Source organism: Cuculus canorus, chromosome Z (assembly GCF_017976375.1).
Source record: "Cuculus canorus isolate bCucCan1 chromosome Z, bCucCan1.pri, whole genome shotgun sequence".
NCBI lineage: Eukaryota > Metazoa > Chordata > Aves > Cuculiformes > Cuculidae > Cuculus > Cuculus canorus.
Genome location: NC_071441.1, coordinates 14,875,157 through 14,895,529, shown reverse-complemented (window position 1 = coordinate 14,895,529; position 20,373 = coordinate 14,875,157). Strand labels below are relative to the sequence as shown.

The 20,373-nt window shown below is 41.3% G+C and overlaps 1 protein-coding gene across 1 annotated transcript; it reads left to right on the top strand.

Moving 5' to 3' along the window:
• Positions 1-1,095: 1,095 nt before the first annotated feature.
• On the top strand, positions 1,096-20,338 carry KCNV2 (potassium voltage-gated channel modifier subfamily V member 2). The gene is made up of 2 exons (XM_009556159.2): positions 1,096-2,760; positions 7,065-20,338. The coding sequence occupies exons 1-2, from the start codon at positions 1,321-1,323 to the stop codon at positions 7,338-7,340; spliced, it is 1,716 nt and encodes a 571-aa protein (XP_009554454.1). The 5' UTR covers positions 1,096-1,320; the 3' UTR covers positions 7,341-20,338.
• The last annotated feature ends 35 nt before the right edge of the window (positions 20,339-20,373 follow it).

The following is a 20,373-nucleotide window of genomic DNA, read 5'->3' as shown; positions in this document are numbered from 1 at the left end:
TTAATAACACAAGAACAGGAGGACAACAAAAGAAAAATACTGCTGCAGGGGCTCTGTGATACATTGTCCCAGCAGCCTGTGTGAAAGGATAGGGAGGTATGAGTGGAAGGCAGGCTACAGAATTGCAGATGGAAGGCCTTCCATATCAGCGAGGGTGTTGCCAAAGCTAGCAGTTTTCTAGTGCTTTGACCCTGCCTGAATACAGGTAGAATAACAAGCTGGTGTTAAGACTGTAACTCAGGGAGTAAGAGGACACTGAAGGAGCCATCTATTGTGTTCACCCTCTGCTTCACAGGTCTATATCAGCTGAAGTGTTCCCGGTGATAAGGGGAAATACCCTGGCTTTCAGGATGCTCATTGTCATCAGACGTGCTTGAGCCAGCTCAACCAGAGCCGAAGATGAAACTTCCATCAAAACAAAAAGAAAGTATCTCTCCTGTCCTGCCTAAGCAACTGATGTGGCTTTATGCTATCAAACATGCCCTGCAAAAGCAACAAGCGTGGCTTTATTCTGTTTCTCAATGGCTCGTGAGGAGTTTGAAGTGAAGTAGCGTGCTGGAAACTCCTTCACACTCTGGTCCTTCACTTCCACTATGGCCAGAACAGCATGAGACGCGCTCCCAGAGCACAGCCAAACCTTCAGGCACAGGCTGCAGCTTCCCTCAGCCCTCAACAAGATGGAGATATTCTAACTGGGAATAAAAAGGAATGACTTTATTTGCTCAACTTGGGAAAACATTTTAAGAGCCACTGTAGTTAATTCCTATCAATTATCTGCATACCAATCATTCATTATTTTCATTAAGGAAAATCAATACACACTACACTCATGTAGACTAAATAAATTTGTAATGCTCTCTCTCACTCCATCCTCGTCCTTATTTTGAGATTATTCTTAATCCATATATACTTAAATTAGGAAAATGTATGTGTTTTATTAGCAATAAAACTTTAGGGTTTTTTTCCCCCTACTGATTTTTCATACATTTATGGATCCATAATCGCTCACGTCACAGCCTGAGGGACGAGGCAGGAACAGGATAATAGCCCTTAAATCCCCTTCTCTAAGCACTCAGATCTTCCCTGTCAGCAAGATTAAAACGGTCAACAGCAGACTTCATGTGTCTGTATCCCACACGGAGGTTTCACAACAACTGGAATGGAGGCTGGCAGGGCGAATGCAGAACCACTGCTTTGTGTGATACTACCAAGATAAAGAAAGAAGAAAACTGGAGTGCCAGCCTTTGTTTTGTTGGAGAGGATTGATGTTAGTTCCTTGATCAGGTGAATGCAAACAAGAGAAGAGTAAGGAAGAGTAGCATGTTGCAGTTTAACATGCAGCGACAGTTTCCTTTCCTAAAACATAAAGGAAGAGAAAGGGAAGAATCAAACGTCCTCCCACAGCAAGGCAAGGGGAAAGATAATGAAGGCATAAATGCAGACAAGCAGAGTGGCTTTTCCGCTACAGCTTCATTGAACTTCCAACCCCTGCTGCTTCTAGGACCTGAGGGGAATTACAACTACTACGTGGAAGATGAAGATGAGGAAGAGGAAGAGAAAGAACAAGGAAAATGGCCAACTGGAGACACAATTGAGGGAGAAAACAAGACCTCCTCATCCATTACTTGCTCCCCTGCCCTGTCTCCTGGAGCCACGGCGACAGCTTTCACTTCATCTGTGCTGAACATCAATGTTGGAGGCCAAAGCTACCGCCTCACCTATCAGGCAGTGGCCATCTATCCTAAGACCCGCCTGGGCCGCTTGGCTACCTCCACTGACCGTCGCTGCCAGCTGGGCCTGTGTGATGACTATGCTGCCCAGGTAGATGAGTATTTCTTTGATCGTGACCCATCTGTCTTCCAGTTGGTGTACAACTTCTATGCCTCAGGTGTGCTGCGTGTGCGGGATGAGCTGTGCCCCCGTAGCTTCCTGGAGGAGCTGAGCTATTGGGGTGTGCGGCTGAAATACACACCTCGCTGTTGCCGCATCTGCTTTGAGGAGCGCCGTGACGAGCTGACTGAGCAGCTGAAGGTCCAGCGTGAGCTGCGCTCCCAGGCAGAGGCTCAAGAAAGCGAGCAACTCTTCCACCACATGCGCTACTATGGCCCCCAGCGCTGGCGCCTGTGGAATCTTATGGAAAAGCCCTTCTCCTCTGTCACTGCTAAGGTGATGGCAGTGGCGTCCAGCTTCTTCGTGCTCATCTCTGTGGTGGCTCTGGCCCTCAACACAGTGGAGGAGATGCAGCAGGTAGACCGGAAAAGTGGGGAGAGCCGTCCTGTCTTGGAGCACATTGAGACCCTATGCATCGCATTCTTCACACTGGAGTACCTACTGCGCTTGGTGTCTACCCCAGACCTGCGTCGCTTTGCCAGCAGCGCCCTCAATGCAGTAGACCTCATTGCCATCCTGCCCCTCTACCTGCAGCTGCTGCTCGAATGCTTTGCTGATGATGACCAGCCCAGAGGTCGGGGTTCGCAGCATGAGCATGATATTGAGAAGGTGGGACGGGTGGGCAAGGTGGGACAAGTGCTTCGCATCATGCGTCTCATGCGCATCTTCCGCATCCTCAAGCTGGCCCGCCATTCCACTGGGCTGCGTGCCTTTGGCTTTACTTTGCGTCAGTGCTACCAGCAGGTGGGCTGCCTTTTGCTCTTCATTGCCATGGGCATCTTCGCTTTCTCTGCTATGGTCTACACAGTGGAGCACGATGTTTCCAGTACCAACTTCACCAGCATTCCCCATGCTTGGTGGTGGGCTGCCGTAAGTAAACATATCTCACCTTGCTGGGTAACCAGAGACCCTGCCTTCCTTTCCCTCCCTTTCCTTGCTAGAGTCACTGACAGCCTTGAAAATAGCAGGCTCGGATCAGTGAACATCTGCTCTGAATTCTGAGCTTAAGGGACATATGTACTAACTCACGCACACACACACGCACTCATTCACCTCTGCTGTAAGCTTAAATCAAGGCTTAATCAGGCAGATAGCATTGGATTTCCTGTCCAAGCAGACACAGACAGTACTTGGACTTTTAAAGAAGAAGTAGGCAAAGAGGCAGGAAATAAAAACATTTCCTCATTTAGTCTCATAATCAGCATTGCCCAAAAAAAAAAAAAAAAAAAAAAAAAAAAGGAAGGAAAAAAAAATCCCATTCCTTCATCAGGCTAGCTGGTTGCAGGTGGACACAGGATTTTTCACTCTTTTTCTTTTTGCAGATCTGCTATGCAATTGCAAGATGGTAAGACATACTTTACTAACCATAGCTAGTCACTCAAACTTCTAAAGTCAAAGCTGCCTCTGACCCCTGGCCATTAAATATACATTGGGATCAACAGTTGTTTTACACCAGAGATTGTCTTCTGTCCCTTAGGTGGTACATGTAAGGCACATGTCTGCACAAGTACAAAACATGGGCAGATTATTTATACCATGCTAGACTTGTAGAAGAATAAATACAAGAAGCAGCACAATGGCTCAAGGGGGTGATAATGGGATAAACTGCCTTCTACATCTAGGTCACTGGTTTGAATCTCACATCAGTCAGTTCAGAGAGCTGGTTAATGTCACCTTGAATGTTTTTTTGCAACCTCTGCCAGAAAGAGTGTGATTTTAGTTCCATTCCAAGATCTTAGAATGGGGAAACTGTCTGAGTTTCAGCTGATAAGCCCCAGCAATGAAGACAGAATGACCTCGTTTCTAGGGACTGCCACTAGATTAGTGCTCTAAGGCATTCAGACACATCTCCTTACCAGGTCTGAACTATGACTGACCTGTGCTATACTGTATTATGTGGAGGGGTGTTTCGACCCAGCATATTCCAGGCTGATGGGTTCACGTCTTTCAAGGGCATGAAGATTCAGCCTTGAATGAAGAGCTGTGAGAGTTTAAAGCTCTCCACCTTGCTTAAGTACCTTCTGACTCTGCCACTGTCCTGGCAGAACTGTTCCAGTATTCTAGACTTGGAATTCTCCTCTAAAGGGTTAGGGAAGTAGTTCAACTCGAGTCTTGGACTGCATTAACATCCAAGGACAGACATACATTTACTTATGGAAGGCTAACCAATGCTTCTCAAACCATTGTGATATCAAAATGATAGTTGTATCCTTCAAGGTGAACTGTGAAGACAAAAGAAACACTTCTGGGTTTATCAAGACTAGCAGACAATGAAGAGGGAGCTGCAGGCTGTAATTAAATTCTTGCCAGATAATCTTCATCCACAAGTATGGCAGTTTCACAAGTGCCATATTTACAGTAATGTTTTCAGAGAGCAAGGGGTGATTTTATAAAGGGCATTGGGGAGAGGTGGCTGTTGATCCCTGCCTGTGTTGTTACACGGCAGAAGATAAGCATATAATTGTGTAACTATAGCTGTCTGGATCAAATCAGAGAGTAAGCTAGATGTTTCAGGTGCTGAGAGACAGCTAAAGGCCTGTATCTTGGATGATCCACAGCTCTAAAGTTGTTCCAGTCTGTCATACAATACATTTTGTGGCATGGCCCCAGGAGCACTTCTAGGGGCTGACTATGGGTCTGCCTCTCTCCCAGTCACTTCCTTGGGGAGTAAAGCTCATGCAAATGGACTGGAAAGGACTCAAAATTCTCATGCTGGTTGTTCAGTGTAGGCACTGGATGCATCGAGCAGCATATGGGCCCTACAGGACAGCAACTGCAACCCACCCAACGTAGTTTCTCCTGGGAGCAGTCCCAGCAGCCCATGGCCTGCGCTTCCAGTTCAACAATAGCTGATGAGATGTGGTGGTTTCCCGTACATGTATTAGTAGTGATTTGGCGCATAGCGAAAAACTGGCCCTACAGACACACGCAGACATTTACATATATACACAGGCATACGTGCCGAATATCCTTTAAGATGGGGCATGGAAAGGAGGGGAAAAATCAGTGAATAAAGGAAAAGGTCCTGTAGTGTGATCTTCATGGGTCATCTCTAAGTGATATCCACAAGTTATGAACAAAAATTGCGGTTCATGCATTACTAGAATAAGGACACTAACATCGTATTTTGTTTTCTGAATGTGCAGGTTATATGCAAAATCCTTAAGGCTCACTTCTGCCCGCTGGTTACACCATAATCATTTAGACACTTCTAAGAAATCTATATGACTAAGACTAGAACAAAAAAGGCCTATTTAGCTGAGCAACTGTCTCCAAAAGAAGCTGTAGCATGCACACTGCAATTCCAAGGCATAAAACTCTTATAAAGCCTATGCATTATTGGAGAGTGAAAATAAAGACAGCCAAAACACTCAAATTTCCTTAAAATCCAATAGCTTTCATAGACTCACACACAGAAGAGAAGCAGCATCCCTCCTGAACTGTCATAGTAAATGTAGAAGACTATGCCAGGGAAATGGAACCTTATCACAGGATAATGGTTTTGTCCTGGCTGGTACAGATAAGCATCTTGCCTTCATCTCAGTATTTATTTTTGGAGATATTTATCCTGTATTATCATTCAAATCCAGCGACTTAATTTCCATTAAATCAAGTGACTAATCCTTTTTGTTCCACAGGAAGCACCAGGTGCATCCTACAAACACTCCTACCCAGTGCTGTCTCATGCACCCTAGTGCTTTCTTCACTTGATGTAACATTTTATTTAGCATGTTGAAGGATGGCAGGTCACACATTGTGACCTTCCAAAAACTTATTTCAGTGCTAAAGCCACACGGGCGTTACAATGAAAGTCTTACTGCCTGTGGTTTATTTCTGCCAAAGTTTTAGATTACTTTTTCACAGATACACACAGTGTGTTCAGATACTGGGAAAAAAAAAAAAAAAAAAGAAGTCTATTGGCTGAAAAACATTGCTTGCACAGACTAGAAAGTACCAGATGGCAGAAGTCTGCGAGTTTAAACTGCCGGAGAAAAATAAATTATATTTACTAAATGTAAAAATTGTAAACAATCAATATGTATGCAGTGGACAAATATTAGTTCTTTTATGCTGACTGTTTGAGAGTATATCATTCATATGTATGTGGTATGGCACAGGTTCATACAAAACACAGTTCCTTCATATATCTGTAGGCTAAAATCAGAAAGCGCTGATGGATGAGAATAAAAAAGTCTGTTAATTTATGTAGACAAATGTGATGTCAGAATGTATATTCGTATAAAACAGATATACTAAATACCATCACTCCCACAAAAAAAAACCCCACATTTGAAACAACTCTAAAACCCTTCTTCAAAGGAATTCAGCAAAAATTTCCACCTGTGTACCTGTCAGCTAAACCAAACAGGAATATTCCCTATTGAAGGCACACACACACACACATACCCCCTCCTTAATTTTTTAAGCTTTGACATACAGCTGAGCAGGAAGACAACTTAGCACTATAAATACATATGTAGTGAGCATACTCTGTGAGAAAAAACTTCCAGAAAAATATCTTTGTTTTTTCCACAGCTCCTCCTAGGCATGTTACCATTAAAGGGGATTTTATCTAGAAACTTCAGACTCCTGGGTCACTTCTTCCTAAAATGCAGATGTTAGAAAAATATATTTCACAATCAGCTGAAGATTTTTATGTGTTTTTCATTAGTTCCTAAAATATATATGACAAACAAAGGTAATACTCAAAAGACAACCCACAGAATAAGACCCAAAATACCAGGTTTTATAAGCACACTGGGTTTAAAAGCAGGACATCTGTTCCAAGTGACATCATAAAGGATCAGAGCTGCAGGCTGCATTTATTACTGGATTTGCGCAGTCAGGGAGCCATGTCTTTTCACTCACTGCAATTGAGCATACCCACCTTCTGGACAAGATAGTGTGGACATTGTTTGGAAATACTCTCTGCAGGACAAAGGTTTTAAAAAATCCTCCGGAATGGTGTCAAACTACACTGTAGTCTTTCTTTACTGCATGAGAGATGGTTTGTTTTTTCTTTTAATTAGAGACTTTTGCATAAGATGAACGGTACATAAAAAAAAAGCAGTAGAAAGTATTTCAGATGCAAAGTGCAAAAATGCCTCTGATCCCTGAACACAGATTTGTACAGTTCTGCTCAGCTAATCAGCTGAATGTTGGTTTGCCTGTAGGTCAGCATCTCCACAGTGGGATATGGAGACATGTGTCCAGAAACTCACCTTGGCCGTCTGTTTGCTTTCCTCTGCATCGCATTTGGAATAATCCTGAATGGCATGCCCATCTCGATTCTCTACAACAAATTCTCGGACTACTACAGCAAGCTGAAGGCCTATGAGTACACAGCTCTCAAGAAAGAAAGGGGGAAGGTAGACTTCACACGGAGAGCCATGAAGAAAATATCGGAATGCTGTGGAGAAGGTGCAACCCACCCTTTGACACAGCACTGATACAGTTTGTGTTGTGGATACTGGGAGGGAACAGGGAAGCTGAAGGAGAAAGAAGACCAACACATCAGCCAAGCAAACTCAAAAAAAATTGTTTTCAAAATGCAGCCCTGCAAATTATTCCTCTTTTCATACCTAGGCAAGCAATATATTGCTTTTAGTATTTCCCCCACTACCATCTCCATAATCATCTTCCATTATACCAAGCACTAGAGAAGAAGTCTGGAGCCTGAGTTGATAAATGTCACTGATCAATTTAAAAAACATTTCCAAACCAAGCCCTCCTTTAGGTATAGGATTAATAAACTAAATTTATTTTATTGCATTTAAAGTACCTACTTATGGAATTGTTAGAATAATAATAGGACCATGACAGGTAGTAAGTATTAGAGCAGCACTTAAAAAATAAAAATAAAATTAAACATGTGATGGATAGTATGTCCTAAAGACTTTCATACAAAAGATCTTACCAGCACTTAATATGTAAACAATTTTAAATATAATTTAAAGTCAATATACTTTGTATATACAGTCATTAAGGACATAGTTCTGACACCTTAGCTCATCCCCAGTCGTACCTTACTTCTAAAGATTACTTAGCCTTCTAGCACAGCTGGATGCAATTTCACACACATCAGAAACTCCCCAAAATCTATGCAACAGATAACAACATCAATTAAATTAAATCAAATCAGAGTTTCATACATTAGTTCATAGCATACCAGGAATTTTCTTTTTACATAAGAGCAGTCACACTGATTTAGACATAGCAAACCAAATAACAGATCTGAAAGCATAGTTATTAATATTATTGATACTCAAATTCAAATAACATTAAAAAAGGGTAACAAAAAGAAGCAGCACTCTTACTGCAAAATGGGCTGATAGCAGAGACACGTTTTAAATTTCATGAACTCTCAAGTTGTGTACACTGCCCTGCTGAATGCAAATGGTTGCATTTAAGTCTCAAAGCCACGCTGGAGACAATGGTATTAAGCTCACTCTTGGGATAGCTGAAGGTGGAAAATCTCATTAATTACACCAACCTTCATGCAAATTGTGTCAAGCATAGGGACACTTCTCCTTTCAGTAGTGAGAAGGCAATTAGTAACCAAGTTGTTCTTCTCATTCTCTACCTCCAGACAAACATATCACAAGCTCATCTGTTATTTTGTTCTTTAGGAATGACAGTCAGCACATTGTGTGCTGATCAGCTCTGTTAAAAGCTAAACCACATCTCTAGACACAGCTGAGCCCTGGCTGTTGAAAGTTACAGATGTTTGCTCTTCTGGACTGCACACAAAGCAGCAGGCACAATCCTGGCACTCACTGAGAAGAATAACTGCTTTACTTTGGCCCTAGGGATAGTATGAATTTCCATGGTCCTTCTGCACAGCAACACGGGGATAAGGATCTTCCTGAAACCACAGGAAGCCTCTGTCTTAGAGATCCACTGCAGATCAGTGAGGTGGCAAGTTACAAGCATGCAAAATCACTGTACTTTATTTTCAACGTGCAGCTTGGGTTAGAGCCTAGATTAAAAGGACTTAAATGATAGTGATTACTCAACTTTCCAAAATATGGTCCGTCCTAAATTAATTTTCTTGTCTGAAGGAACCAGTACTTGCATGTACCATGCAGATGGCACGCAGATGCTCAGCCTTGCATAGCCAGCTCAGCAACTACTTGCCACCTAGAGAAATCAAGAACCTCAGTGATTACTCTGCTGAAGCTGGACTTTCTCATAGCCTCAGAGTTGACACAAATCTCCAGCGCTATCTTCCACCCCATCTGCCTCACATGCAGAAGCCATTCAAGCAGATATTCTTCAAGACATGTAAGGGAATAGGCTTTCCACACAAAGCACGAGCAGGAGAAAAACAAATGTTCTCTCTTTTCATCAGGAGTCAGAATTCAATGTCCTTGGCAAGTGCTTTCTTATCTGTCTAATGAGATTCTAATGCACAAATCCCATAATACTTGCTCTAACCATTCAAATACAGCTTGGGGTGGGTCTTTCCCACCCCTCTAGCTGAAGCTGTTCCACCTTGCACTGAGTAAATAATGACTCACCAGGTGACAGTAAAACAAAGACTTTACAGCTTGGTGTTTGCAGCACTTGGCTGGGTGGAAAGGTGTAGGTCACAGACCTTGACTCACTGAAAAGCTATAAAAACATTCTGACCAAGCAGCAAAATCTTCCCCAACATGCATTCTCCTCTGGCACAAGCAATCTTTGGTTGAAGTATTTAGTCCAGAAGGACTTCACAGTCAGTCCGTACACACTGCCGCCACATAAGGGCAAGACTCCTACTTAAAGCACCCAACAGGCTAATGGCCACCGGCCAAATAACTTCCCAACACAAAGAACAATTTGTGTCACTTCAGGAGAAGAAGACATTGTAACCAGTACCAGCAGGTCCAGTCTAGGTGCTCTGAGCACTGTGGCCATCATACCTTGGGCAGCTCAGCTTACCTAGCGGTTGCTTCACTCTCTTCTTTCTCAACACACTTCTCCCCCTATTCACTCTGCCATCCAGTCCCACCACCTCACTGATGAAAGCCTTCGTACCTTTTTGATTTCTCGATGCGTTGGGCCAACATAAAAGAAGTGACAGTTTTGGTGAGCAGTATTACATTCTTGATTGGTTTGTCACCTAGTTCAATTCAGAGAGCTCTAACCAAAGCTAAAGTTGAAACAAGACACACACACAGGTTAGTCTGGAGAACAGACCTCTTAAACTATTAAGCAGAAGACTACAATAAGTTGCTGGCTTTCTGGTTTATAATACCTGGCTTACCTGCCCTATTGCATTCAGCAGGTGAACAGGTCCTTAGTGGAGTACAACATTTTCCAGCAGCTGGTGTTTGGGTTATTTTTTCGGTCAAAATATCATAATTTTCTTCTCTGGATTACCTTATGCAGCTTTCTGCCTTGTAGCTTAACTAATCTTATTTTACGGGTGACAAGTGTAAGTCTGTGCATTTCAATATGAAAGAATATGCCTGAAGCTGAGGTACCACTATACCAGCCAGATGTCCCAAATGCCCAAAGCTCTGTCAGTACCAGTGTTTTCTGTGGAAGGCTACTGGCTAAGTCCTCCCACAAGATTGTCTCCCTTTGTGAGAGCCTGTCTGATGCTCACACCATACAAATCAGATAGAGGACCTCCAATCAAACCGGAGAAATGCAGGAGCTTGTACTCCCACCGAACAAACTCCTGACAACCTGCAGAAGGCTGTGCACACCTGTATGACCTGGTTTTGAAATATAATGCAGTGGTTTTGCCACTTTTGTTTGGACACAGTGGTTTCTTCTGAGAAGGATACAGTTAATTTATTCTGCTACATCCACTATGACTTTCAGTGGCATCGTCACTGTCCCTAGATTATTCAAATGTAGTCAAAAGGTATGTATGATGACATCAAAAAATAATGCAGGAGAGCCTTGATTATCTTGGTTAGTTGAGTGTCAGAGTGCTTCTACTATCAAAAGTTTTCTAAATAACCACATTAAGGAAAATTATGTTTAAACACAATGAGGATGGGCAAAACTATTAAAGCTAAAGTAGAAAGGGCATGTTTTATGAGTTGTTAATTTGACATAGCTAAGATTTTGAGGAAACAGCATGGAAGATTTCTCAAACCACTGAGAAATTAGAAACCTCTCTGAATGCTAAGTCTTCTATTTTATCTCAACACAGATATCGATAAGCCCCAGAGGGAGAAAGAAAATGCATTCTATCACTATGTTTTGCTACGGACTTGGTAAACATTGTCTCTGGTAGATACAGAAGCCAGCTTATCTAGATAGCCTGGCTTCATTTTAGGACAACTAAGTGTTGTTTCTTCTATTCATGTTAGGCCTGGGAATTATTGGGAAGAAAAAGAAAAAATCAAAAAGGAAAGAAAAAAGAAATAGCAGTGGGGGTGGTAGAAATTTAAAGTCTGTCCCTACATGAGACAGTGGAAAGAATTCCAATTAGAATATGCTTTTGCACAAATCCTTGTCTTAGAAGAAAATCATTTCTTCAATGCAGTTGAGCAGCTGTTTGCTTTTCTCATTCAGAAAAATAGCACTTAAAGGAGTAGCTACAGTGCAGCCACAGATTACTAGGCATCTGGTGCTGTTCCCAGGCTTCCAAGGCAAACAGTAATAGTCAGTCTTTAAATATGTATAATTTTAAAGGTTATAAACTAGATGTCCTTCAAAGTTTTCAGAGAATAATAATAGGTATCAATAAGCTTAAGAAAGAAAAGTTGTGTCCTTCCTTGAAAAATATCTTCAACTGTTTAGAATATTTTGTTTTCATGTTATGTAAAAATACTTGACTCATGCTTATCTGCTATTTACAAAACCTTTGTTAACTTCTTTATTCAGTAGTAAAGAAATTACATGGCATTTGACTGTAATCCAGCTCTTGATCTTGGATTCAAAAAAAAGAAAAGGTCAGAGGTACTAGATTTTTATGTACTTAGGTAATTTAATGGAAATATGCTGAGAAAAGCTAAAGCATTCTACAGGTAGCTCTTGAGATAGAGATTATCAAGTTTTTTAAATAAAATTTGTCAGAGTCTAATTCTACTCTGTAAAATGACTCCGCACCGTCATTTTAACTCCCAAAGCAGACTTGCTCCATTTACAAGCATTTCCCCTCTATTAATAAGGAGATGAATAAGTCCTATACTTAAAAGTCAGTCTCTTGCTACCACTAATAACTTCTTCAGGCCACCACATACCCATGCAATACTATTTCCTCCACTGATTCTGGCAGAGGAAACTGCCTGAAAACCAATTCTACTACCAGCTAGCAGAAAAGGCAGAAACTGCTTTGGCTGCAGAGCTAACGTAGCTCTACATGGCTAAAACCAGCTAGCACTGTCACCAAAAATGTCTGTCTGCAGAGGAATTTTTCAACATCCATATAAGAACAGCCTTGGTCTACAGGACACTTGCAATTCCGTACTTTTCTTGCCAGAAACCAAATATGGAGGACTGCAAACGAATGCAACAGCCTACGCATAAAAAAAAAGGCTGGGTTCTGAGATGAAGACTTTGTGACCAAGCCCTGACATGAGCCAGATCCACATCGACATCAAAGGGACTCCATGCTCCTTAAGTCTGCTTCAGTCAATGGTTAAGGCTCAGATTGGTATGGCTACCAAATAATTTAACATCCAAATATTCCTTTCGGATAAACAAACAGAGGTGAGTGGAAGAAACAACAGGAAAAATAATGAAATCACACACAGGTTGTGAAAGCACATTCTGCTGTGGTGAAGCCCTCAACGCCCTTAAGGCAGGGCAAGATAGCTGGGTGTCCCTGTGGAAAATACAGTCCCTTGCACGGAAAATTGTTCACTGCTGCCGCCCAGAGGATACAGGTGCCAGATTCTCCTTGCCTGCCACCAGCTATGTTATAAGAGCTAGCTAGCTCTGTTGGATCATCTCCAGGTGCAGAGTGTACCAAAAGTCCTGTCAGCAAAAGTGCATACTGTAACGTAAAATCTAATCTGTACTGCAAAATCTGTATCATCATCACTACGGACTAAATGAACCTTCAATTTACTGCTGAATTAATTACACTGAAGATTGATTTTCCTATTCCTTTTGTTTCTAAATCACAGCTCCAATGCCCAAAATGTTCCCTAGAAGTCACTACAAAAAAAAAAGAAGTGATTCTAGGCAGATCTGAATGATGTCAGAATATGTTTAATAATCAGTTTCCGTATTTCTAGGACAGTTTAAGCAAACAAAAATACCATCACTTCACAGCATAAAATTAGTCAGAGAACATGAAAGTTCAAGATGAAGTTACCTTAACTGTAGGTTGAATAGATTTTTTTAGGTCAGTAGCAAATGTTGTCCAGACTTTAATGACAGGATTTAACGTAAGCAACCAAAGCAAAACTTCGCTTTGAGGCATGGCAGGCTTAAAATAATGCTGATTTTTTGGGTCTATTTTTCCATGTAGTACAATGCATGTTCCTCTAAATCTCCATGTAATGAAGAGAGAACGGTGCCATTTTATACACAAATTTGAAGCACAAGTTTGATGATATTGTTCAGCCAACACAGATAATCAATTTCATCCCCTGCAAAGCAAAGGTCTGCTCCTGGCAAATGCCAGTCCTCTCACTGCCTTGTCGTGCAATGCTGCTTAGCTGTGCTCTCATCTTCAAGTGGGTTTCCCTTTTGCTTAGTGAATGTTATTGGCTCACTAACAGAAATAAATCCAACACCACACCCAAGTCTCTAAGTGGTTTGTGAACTGAATCAGCTTAGTGAATAGCCTGGCAAATGCCAGAGCCACTGTGAGGAGAGGGATGCAGCATCTTCTGTTTAGAGGCATCAGGAAGAACAGTACTGACTCACATTGCAGTAGGCAAACTGTTGGATTCAAAATCCCATTTATTAGATCACATGAGGGGCTGGAGGAGAAGAGAGAAAGATGCAGAAGGTTTTAAACATGCTTTTCCTGCCCTACCTCCTTCCACCAACATCCACCACTCTTACACAGCTGTAATACCACTGTTACTCTTGCATCATCCCACTGCAATTTGCTTTGGCAATTCTTTTTTTCAAAGGCATCTTTCCTTCTGCGGCAAACTCTTTTCATCCAATCCCTTCCCCTTCAGAAATCTGCAAATACCTACTGGCTTACTTCTTTAGTTTATTAGTACTGCACAGGAGATCACTTCCTTATACATTTGCCTTCTCTCTGTGTTCCTGTCTGCACAGACTGTCATTTCCATTCTTTTTTCAAATTCTACCACCAAAATCACACTCCAAACAAGTCAGACACACTGTGTGTGATAAAGCACACTGTTACAGGTGCAGAACCACTACATTAGTGCCTCATCCTAAGGCACTTCACATACCTGCCTGAAAACAGATTTTCATGTTTTCTGTCCCTGGTCAATCATATAGAATCCCGATCAAAACAGGTGTCAGTCCAGTGCTAATATAACACCCACCCTTTGCAAATACAAAATGCTTAGTGCATCTTTCATATCCTTTACTCTCTGCTCTCTTTTTACTAAGAAAATAATCTAAAAGTAAGCTTGCTTAATTAAACTTTAACATTGCTTATAGTGTTTCATTTTCACTAAACCACCACCCTTTATACAGGAAGCCAGTTAAAAAACAACAGCAATATAAAAAATGTTCGTAGGCATTGTGACCCTGCACAAGTTACTTATCAGAAAGCAAGGCTTACACATTGCACCAATAGGTGTGAGCAGCACTGCACTACCCAAGAGCACACAATGCATGCACAATTTTTCCATCTCAGTGCGTCACACCAAGATTAAAGGACGAATCAAGACCAATGGTAGATACTAGAAGTGCACCTGAAGGAGAAGAAAATGGGCAATTTGAGATGCACTGTTATAGCGCTTATTCCATTTGCTCTGTCAGTAACTCTTTTCAACTCAAGGACTGGCTCCAATGTGCACTTCCAAGCAGCAAACTAAAGAGGTAAATGCTCAGACAGTGCAAAGCTGATCACCATTTGTAAAGCAAAGGTCCCCCAACTTGGGCATGATGCTGTGTGAAAATATGGAATGCATTAAGTTTGGCATCTGTCATTGATGAGAACATTTTAAAGGAAGTCAGACAGGCTGGGCAGCAACACCAATTCTGGAACACAGACCCCAGTTATCTCCCTTGTGCCTGGACCATGGCTAATAAAGAACCGTGAAATTTGACATGTAAAATTGGAAGTTCAACCATTTTTAATCTTTTGAAAAGAAATAATTTAGACATTTATCAAACATGTCTTTAAACTTCTTAAAAAGAACTGTCTGTTCTTTTCACTGCCCAGTATCAAAAGAATTGGAGTTGAAACAGGCTCTAAATATTCCATCCCTTCAGATAAACAGAGAAAAAAAAATGGAAAAAAATACTTCAGCAGAAAAACTTGTGGCACTTATTTGTAAAACAGTCTCTGAAAGTATTTCAGCCATAAGAATTATTTTGATTGCCATGAAAACTGGTGCTTCACATGGCGAAGATGACCTAAAAGCAAGTGTTGTGGCCTCTGATATTCTTCATCTAACCACTCACTGGGAGCCAGAACTTTAACCAATGCATCCTATTGATTGAATTCACATATTCCCTTTATTACCTTTTTTCCACAAAAAAAAGTTTATCAGGAACACTTATAAATCAGTACATCTTTAAAATTAAAAGCCCTAATATTTTTATTTGCTTCAGAAATATTTTGTTTGCATCTGTTACACAGAGGAAAACCTCATGATTGCCCTGACCCAAGTGTAGGACCTTGCACTTAGCCTTGTTGAACCTCATGAGGTCTACATCTCAACTGACTGTCCACCCCCCAATTTCTGCTACGTAAAGTGAGAGAGGTATTGGCTCTGGATGGTCTAGGGGACAGTCACTTCACCTCTGAATGATGGCTTTAAAACAACAGCTCCATAATTCCTGCAACAGCCAGTGGCACAGACACAGACACTTACTGGCTGCATGAGCACTCCCACTGTCCTCTTGGCAATAAAAAAAATACCACTAGCTATATTAAAATGTTAGCAATAATTGAAGCAGTTTGGATAATCTGAAGAAGGCAAAAGTCCTTGCCCAGTGCATTTCAAACAAAAGAATGACACGCTGAAAAAAATACTTTTGTTTCAGAGGTTTTCAAACAATTTATCTCTCAGCCTTTACAAGGTCACAGGGAGACCCACAGCAGACTAGGGTACAGCACCACATCCAACCAACTTTTTCAGTTCAAAAAATAAGTATGCTCTGTCTACTAAAACAGTCTTTAATAATCTCCTTTTCTCCCTCTTTCCATTAGGCTATTTAAGAATTTAGTTTCAACTGACATTAAAGACATACCTTGACCATGAAGTTTACATTCTATCCCTGATAAGGAAATTGTGGCATCTTGAGCATAACCTTAACTGATGTCTACTTAATTAAGAGTGGCATTTCTCAAACTGTGCTAAGGAAAATTAAGCCAGTCACTTCAAGTTACTACACATAATTTATAATAATCATATACAGTCTCAAAAAATGCAAATAAACTGCCTAGTAGACATTCAATTAAAACAACCAGAATTGAAGCACACAATCAAAGCAGCAAATCGGATTCATGTAAGTAGACATTCTTACACAGCTTTTTGCTATTCAGTCTATTAATATCTATCTGTAGCTATGACTTACTTTCACTGCCCCCTTTAATTCTCTTGATTGGAAACATGTCTCATGTCTGTGCTGGATTCTAAGCATTAGTTTATTCCTCTCAATAACCTGAAAATTCAGAAGGGATGTATCAGATTTTCTTTTTTCTCACTGTTTCAGTCTACCAATTATTTAGTCACAAATCTATTGCATATTTCATTCACACTGGGTTTATTTGGCAGTAACTGGGACTTCTTGAGAAGGTCACTACAGTCTACATTCATTATCTGTTGCTAATTAAAATGATCTGTTTTACTGTCACAAAAGAAAATCCTGTTACAGAAACTAATGATCTGCAACCTTAGGTAACTGAGATGTGTTTACAAGCTTGAATACTTAATGCCAGTGTCAATCAGGTCTAAATGGGATTAACCTTTATGTACTTACTACTACTCATAAGCTTAGGTGGAATTCGAGTTAAGCACAGTCAGCAAAGTATCAGTACATTAACAGATACCAACAGAACCAAACAATGTTAGAAACACTTCTGACTATAACATTCATGTATTGCTTAAATTGACTTCCGTAAACTATGAATTACAATTGGGTTTAAGATTTTTTTTAAAAAAAATTGCCTATTCAGGTATCTTGCAATTTTTTTTATACTACAAAAAGTTCCCCCTAGACAGGGCCTGCAAGAAGCAAGAGATTACTTATTAAGACAAAACAACGTATTCCATTGCTTTGGATAAAATATTTATACTTAAACATATTCATCTAAACAATGCACTTAACAATTCCAGCCCCGTACACATACAGGTGCTCTCTAGAAAACCCAAGTGTTTTAGCTCATGCTAAGCATGCAAACCTGATTCTCAAACTGGGTAATCTGATTTTCATAGATGCTGAGCACTGCAGTTCCTGATGTACTGTAGTAGTAGTTGTGGATCATCACAACCTCTAACAACTGCAGTAGTTTAGGAGACTGATTTGAGTTTGAAAAATAAAGTAACTTAAGCCAGTTTACTAAACCACTGGCAACTTCCAATTTGCTCTATTTTAGGACAAATAATGGCTAATTATCTGCTACTAAAAATGAAGCTACATCCAAGCAACAGTAAAGCGTGACTCCTACAGTTCGAGATTTAATTAATCTGGTCCTCTGGATCAGTCTATCTGCATGTATTAATCTCCACCACGTTGTTGTATGCGTGCAAGTACGTAATCTACACCAATGCATGCAGCATGGGCAATTAATAAGAGGTATTAGAAGTTACTGTAAGGCAGGATTATGATATACTTGCCATCACAGAAATGTGGTGGGATGACTCACAGAACTGGAGTGCTGATATGGAAGCCTATAGACTCTTCAGACAGGACTGGGGAGGAAGGAGAGGCAGTGGAGTAGCCCTGTATCTTAGACAGAGTTTCGACAGCCTCAAACTCATTGGTGGTGATGACAGTTTTGAATGTCTGTGGGTGAAATCAGAAGTGCACCTAATCAGGCAGAGATTGCGGTGGAATCTGCTACAGACCACCCCGCGACAATGAGGAGGCCGACGAGTTATTCTACAAGCAACTGGGAGAAGTCTCACGATTGCTAGCCCTTGTCCTTGTGGGAGACTTCAACTTACCAGATGTCTGCTGGATGTACGATAGAGTAGAGGAAAGTCTAGGAGATTTCTGGAGTGCGTGGAAGACAACTTCCTGACACAACTGGTGAGCAAACCAATGAGGGAAGGTGCCCTGATAGACCTGCTGTTTGTGAACAGAGAGGCAGTTGTGGGAGATTTGACAGTTGGAGTACGCCTAGAGCATAGCAAGCACAAGATGATAGCATTCTCAGTTCTAGAAGAAGCAGGGGTGAGAGTCAGTAGAACAGTCTGGAGGGCAGACTTTGGTCTGTTCAGAAGCCTGGTCAATAAAGTTAATGGGATACAGTCTGTAAGGGCAAAGGAGTCCATAAGCGCTGGATGTTCTTTAAGAACAAATTCCTCGTCCTTGTGTGCTGGGAAATGAGCTGTCAGGGAAGAAAACCATCTTGGCTAAGCAGAGAACTCTGGGTGGAAATCAGGAAAAAGAGGAAAATATATGGGCTTTGGAAGAAGGGGCAGGCATCTTTTGAGGACTACAGAGATTAAGTGAGATCTTGTAGAGATAAAATCAGAAGGGCTAAAGACCAACCAGAACTTAGATTGGCCCGTTCTGTGAAACATAATAAAAAATCCTTCTATAAGTACATCAACAACAAAATGAGGGCCAGGGAGAATCTCCATCCTTTACTGGATGTAGGGGGAAAAATAGAGACAAAGGATGAGGATAAGGATGAGGTACTTAATTCCTTCTTTGCCTCCGTCTTTAATAGTCAGGTGAGATGTTCCCTGGGTACTTGACCTCGCTAACCAGTAGACAGGGAGGGAGAGCAGAACAAAGCTCCCTGAATCCAAGAGGAAATGGTTAGAGATCTGCTCGGCAAATTAGACATTCAGGACTATGGAGCCGGATGGGACTCACCAAAGGTATTAAGGGAGCTGGACGAGGGGTTTGCCAAACCTCTTTCCATCATCTACCAGCAGTCCTGGCTGACTGGGGAAGTTCCATTGGACTGGAGACTGGTAGATATTACATCCATTTACAAGAAGCACCGGAGAGAGGATCCAGGGAACTACAGACCTGTCAGTCTGACCTCAGTGCCAGGGAAGGTCATGGGGCAGGTCATCTTGGTGAGGCTACACCTTAAATCCTGTGTTCAGTTTTGAGCCCCTCACTACAAGAAAGACACTGAGGTCCTGGAGCATGTCCTGAGAAGAGCAACGAAGCTGGTGAAGGGGCTGGAGAACAAGTCTTTTGAGGTGCATCTGAAGGAACTGGGGTTTTTTAGCCCGGAGGAGGCTGAGGGGAGACTTTATCACTCTACAACTACCTGAAAGGAGGGTGTAGTGAAGCAGGTGTTGGTCTCTTCTCCCAAGTGATAGGTGATACGATGAGAGGGAATGGCTTCAAGCTGCGTCAGGGGACGTTTGGATTGGACATTAGGAAAAATTTCTTCACAGAAAGGGTCATCAAGTACTGGAACAGGCTGCCCAGGTTAGTGGTTGAGTCGCCATACCTGGAGGTATTTAGAAGGCAGGTAGACTAAGTGCTTAGGGATATGATTTTGTAGGGGACAGGTACAGCTGGAACTGATGATCTCAAAGGTCTTTTCCAACCTAATGATTCCATGCCTTACCAAGAAAGTTGTGTTTTGTTTTCCTTGCTAAAATGAGAAAATATAATATTGGCAGGGTTTTTCTAGATCAAAAAAGGGTAGAATAGAAATCAACAGACTTTTTTGATACCATGCAGATGTAAACTCATCTCGCCTCTACTACAAGACCCCCATCCCCCAATTTCCTCTGGTTTTTAGGGCTTAGAAGTCTGTACTTTTCAGAAGACTCTAAGAAAAACAAAATCAAAGTGTGGTCCATTGAAACAGTCAGCCTCTCCCTCATGACTTTCTTCGAAAAAAGTCAGAGACACTATTTACATTCTACTCTTATCAGTTCCTGAAGGATGATAGCCTCCTTCACAGTTTCACAGGGTAAGAATGAGACTTGAGTTGTTTTTTCTGCTTTGTTTTCTGAGGAAGCCCGAACAGAAGGGGATTAAGAACAAATGTATTTGCCAAATACACAAGAATATCTCTGAACAGATGCTTCTGTTTCTATAGTAACTATGATAACTTACATGCAAATTTTAATAAGACCCAAAACATTTTTGTGCAAGTTATCAGGAAACATTTAACTTCTCAATGACGAGCTCAGAAGTTTCCACTAGCTCTTAAATCTTCTTGATATTCCAGTCTTTGAGAACCATTTACTGCACACAACAGAATGAAAACAACAAACAAGA

Bases quoted from the DNA above. Each gene is read 5' to 3' on its own strand.
- KCNV2 (XM_009556159.2), top strand. From the start codon at position 1,321: ATGTTGCAGTTTAACATGCAGCGACAGTTTCCTTTCCTAAAACATAAA. The intron at 2,761-7,064 runs GTAAGTAAACAT...GTTTGCCTGTAG, and splicing joins ATGCTTGGTGGTGGGCTGCC to GTCAGCATCTCCACAGTGGG.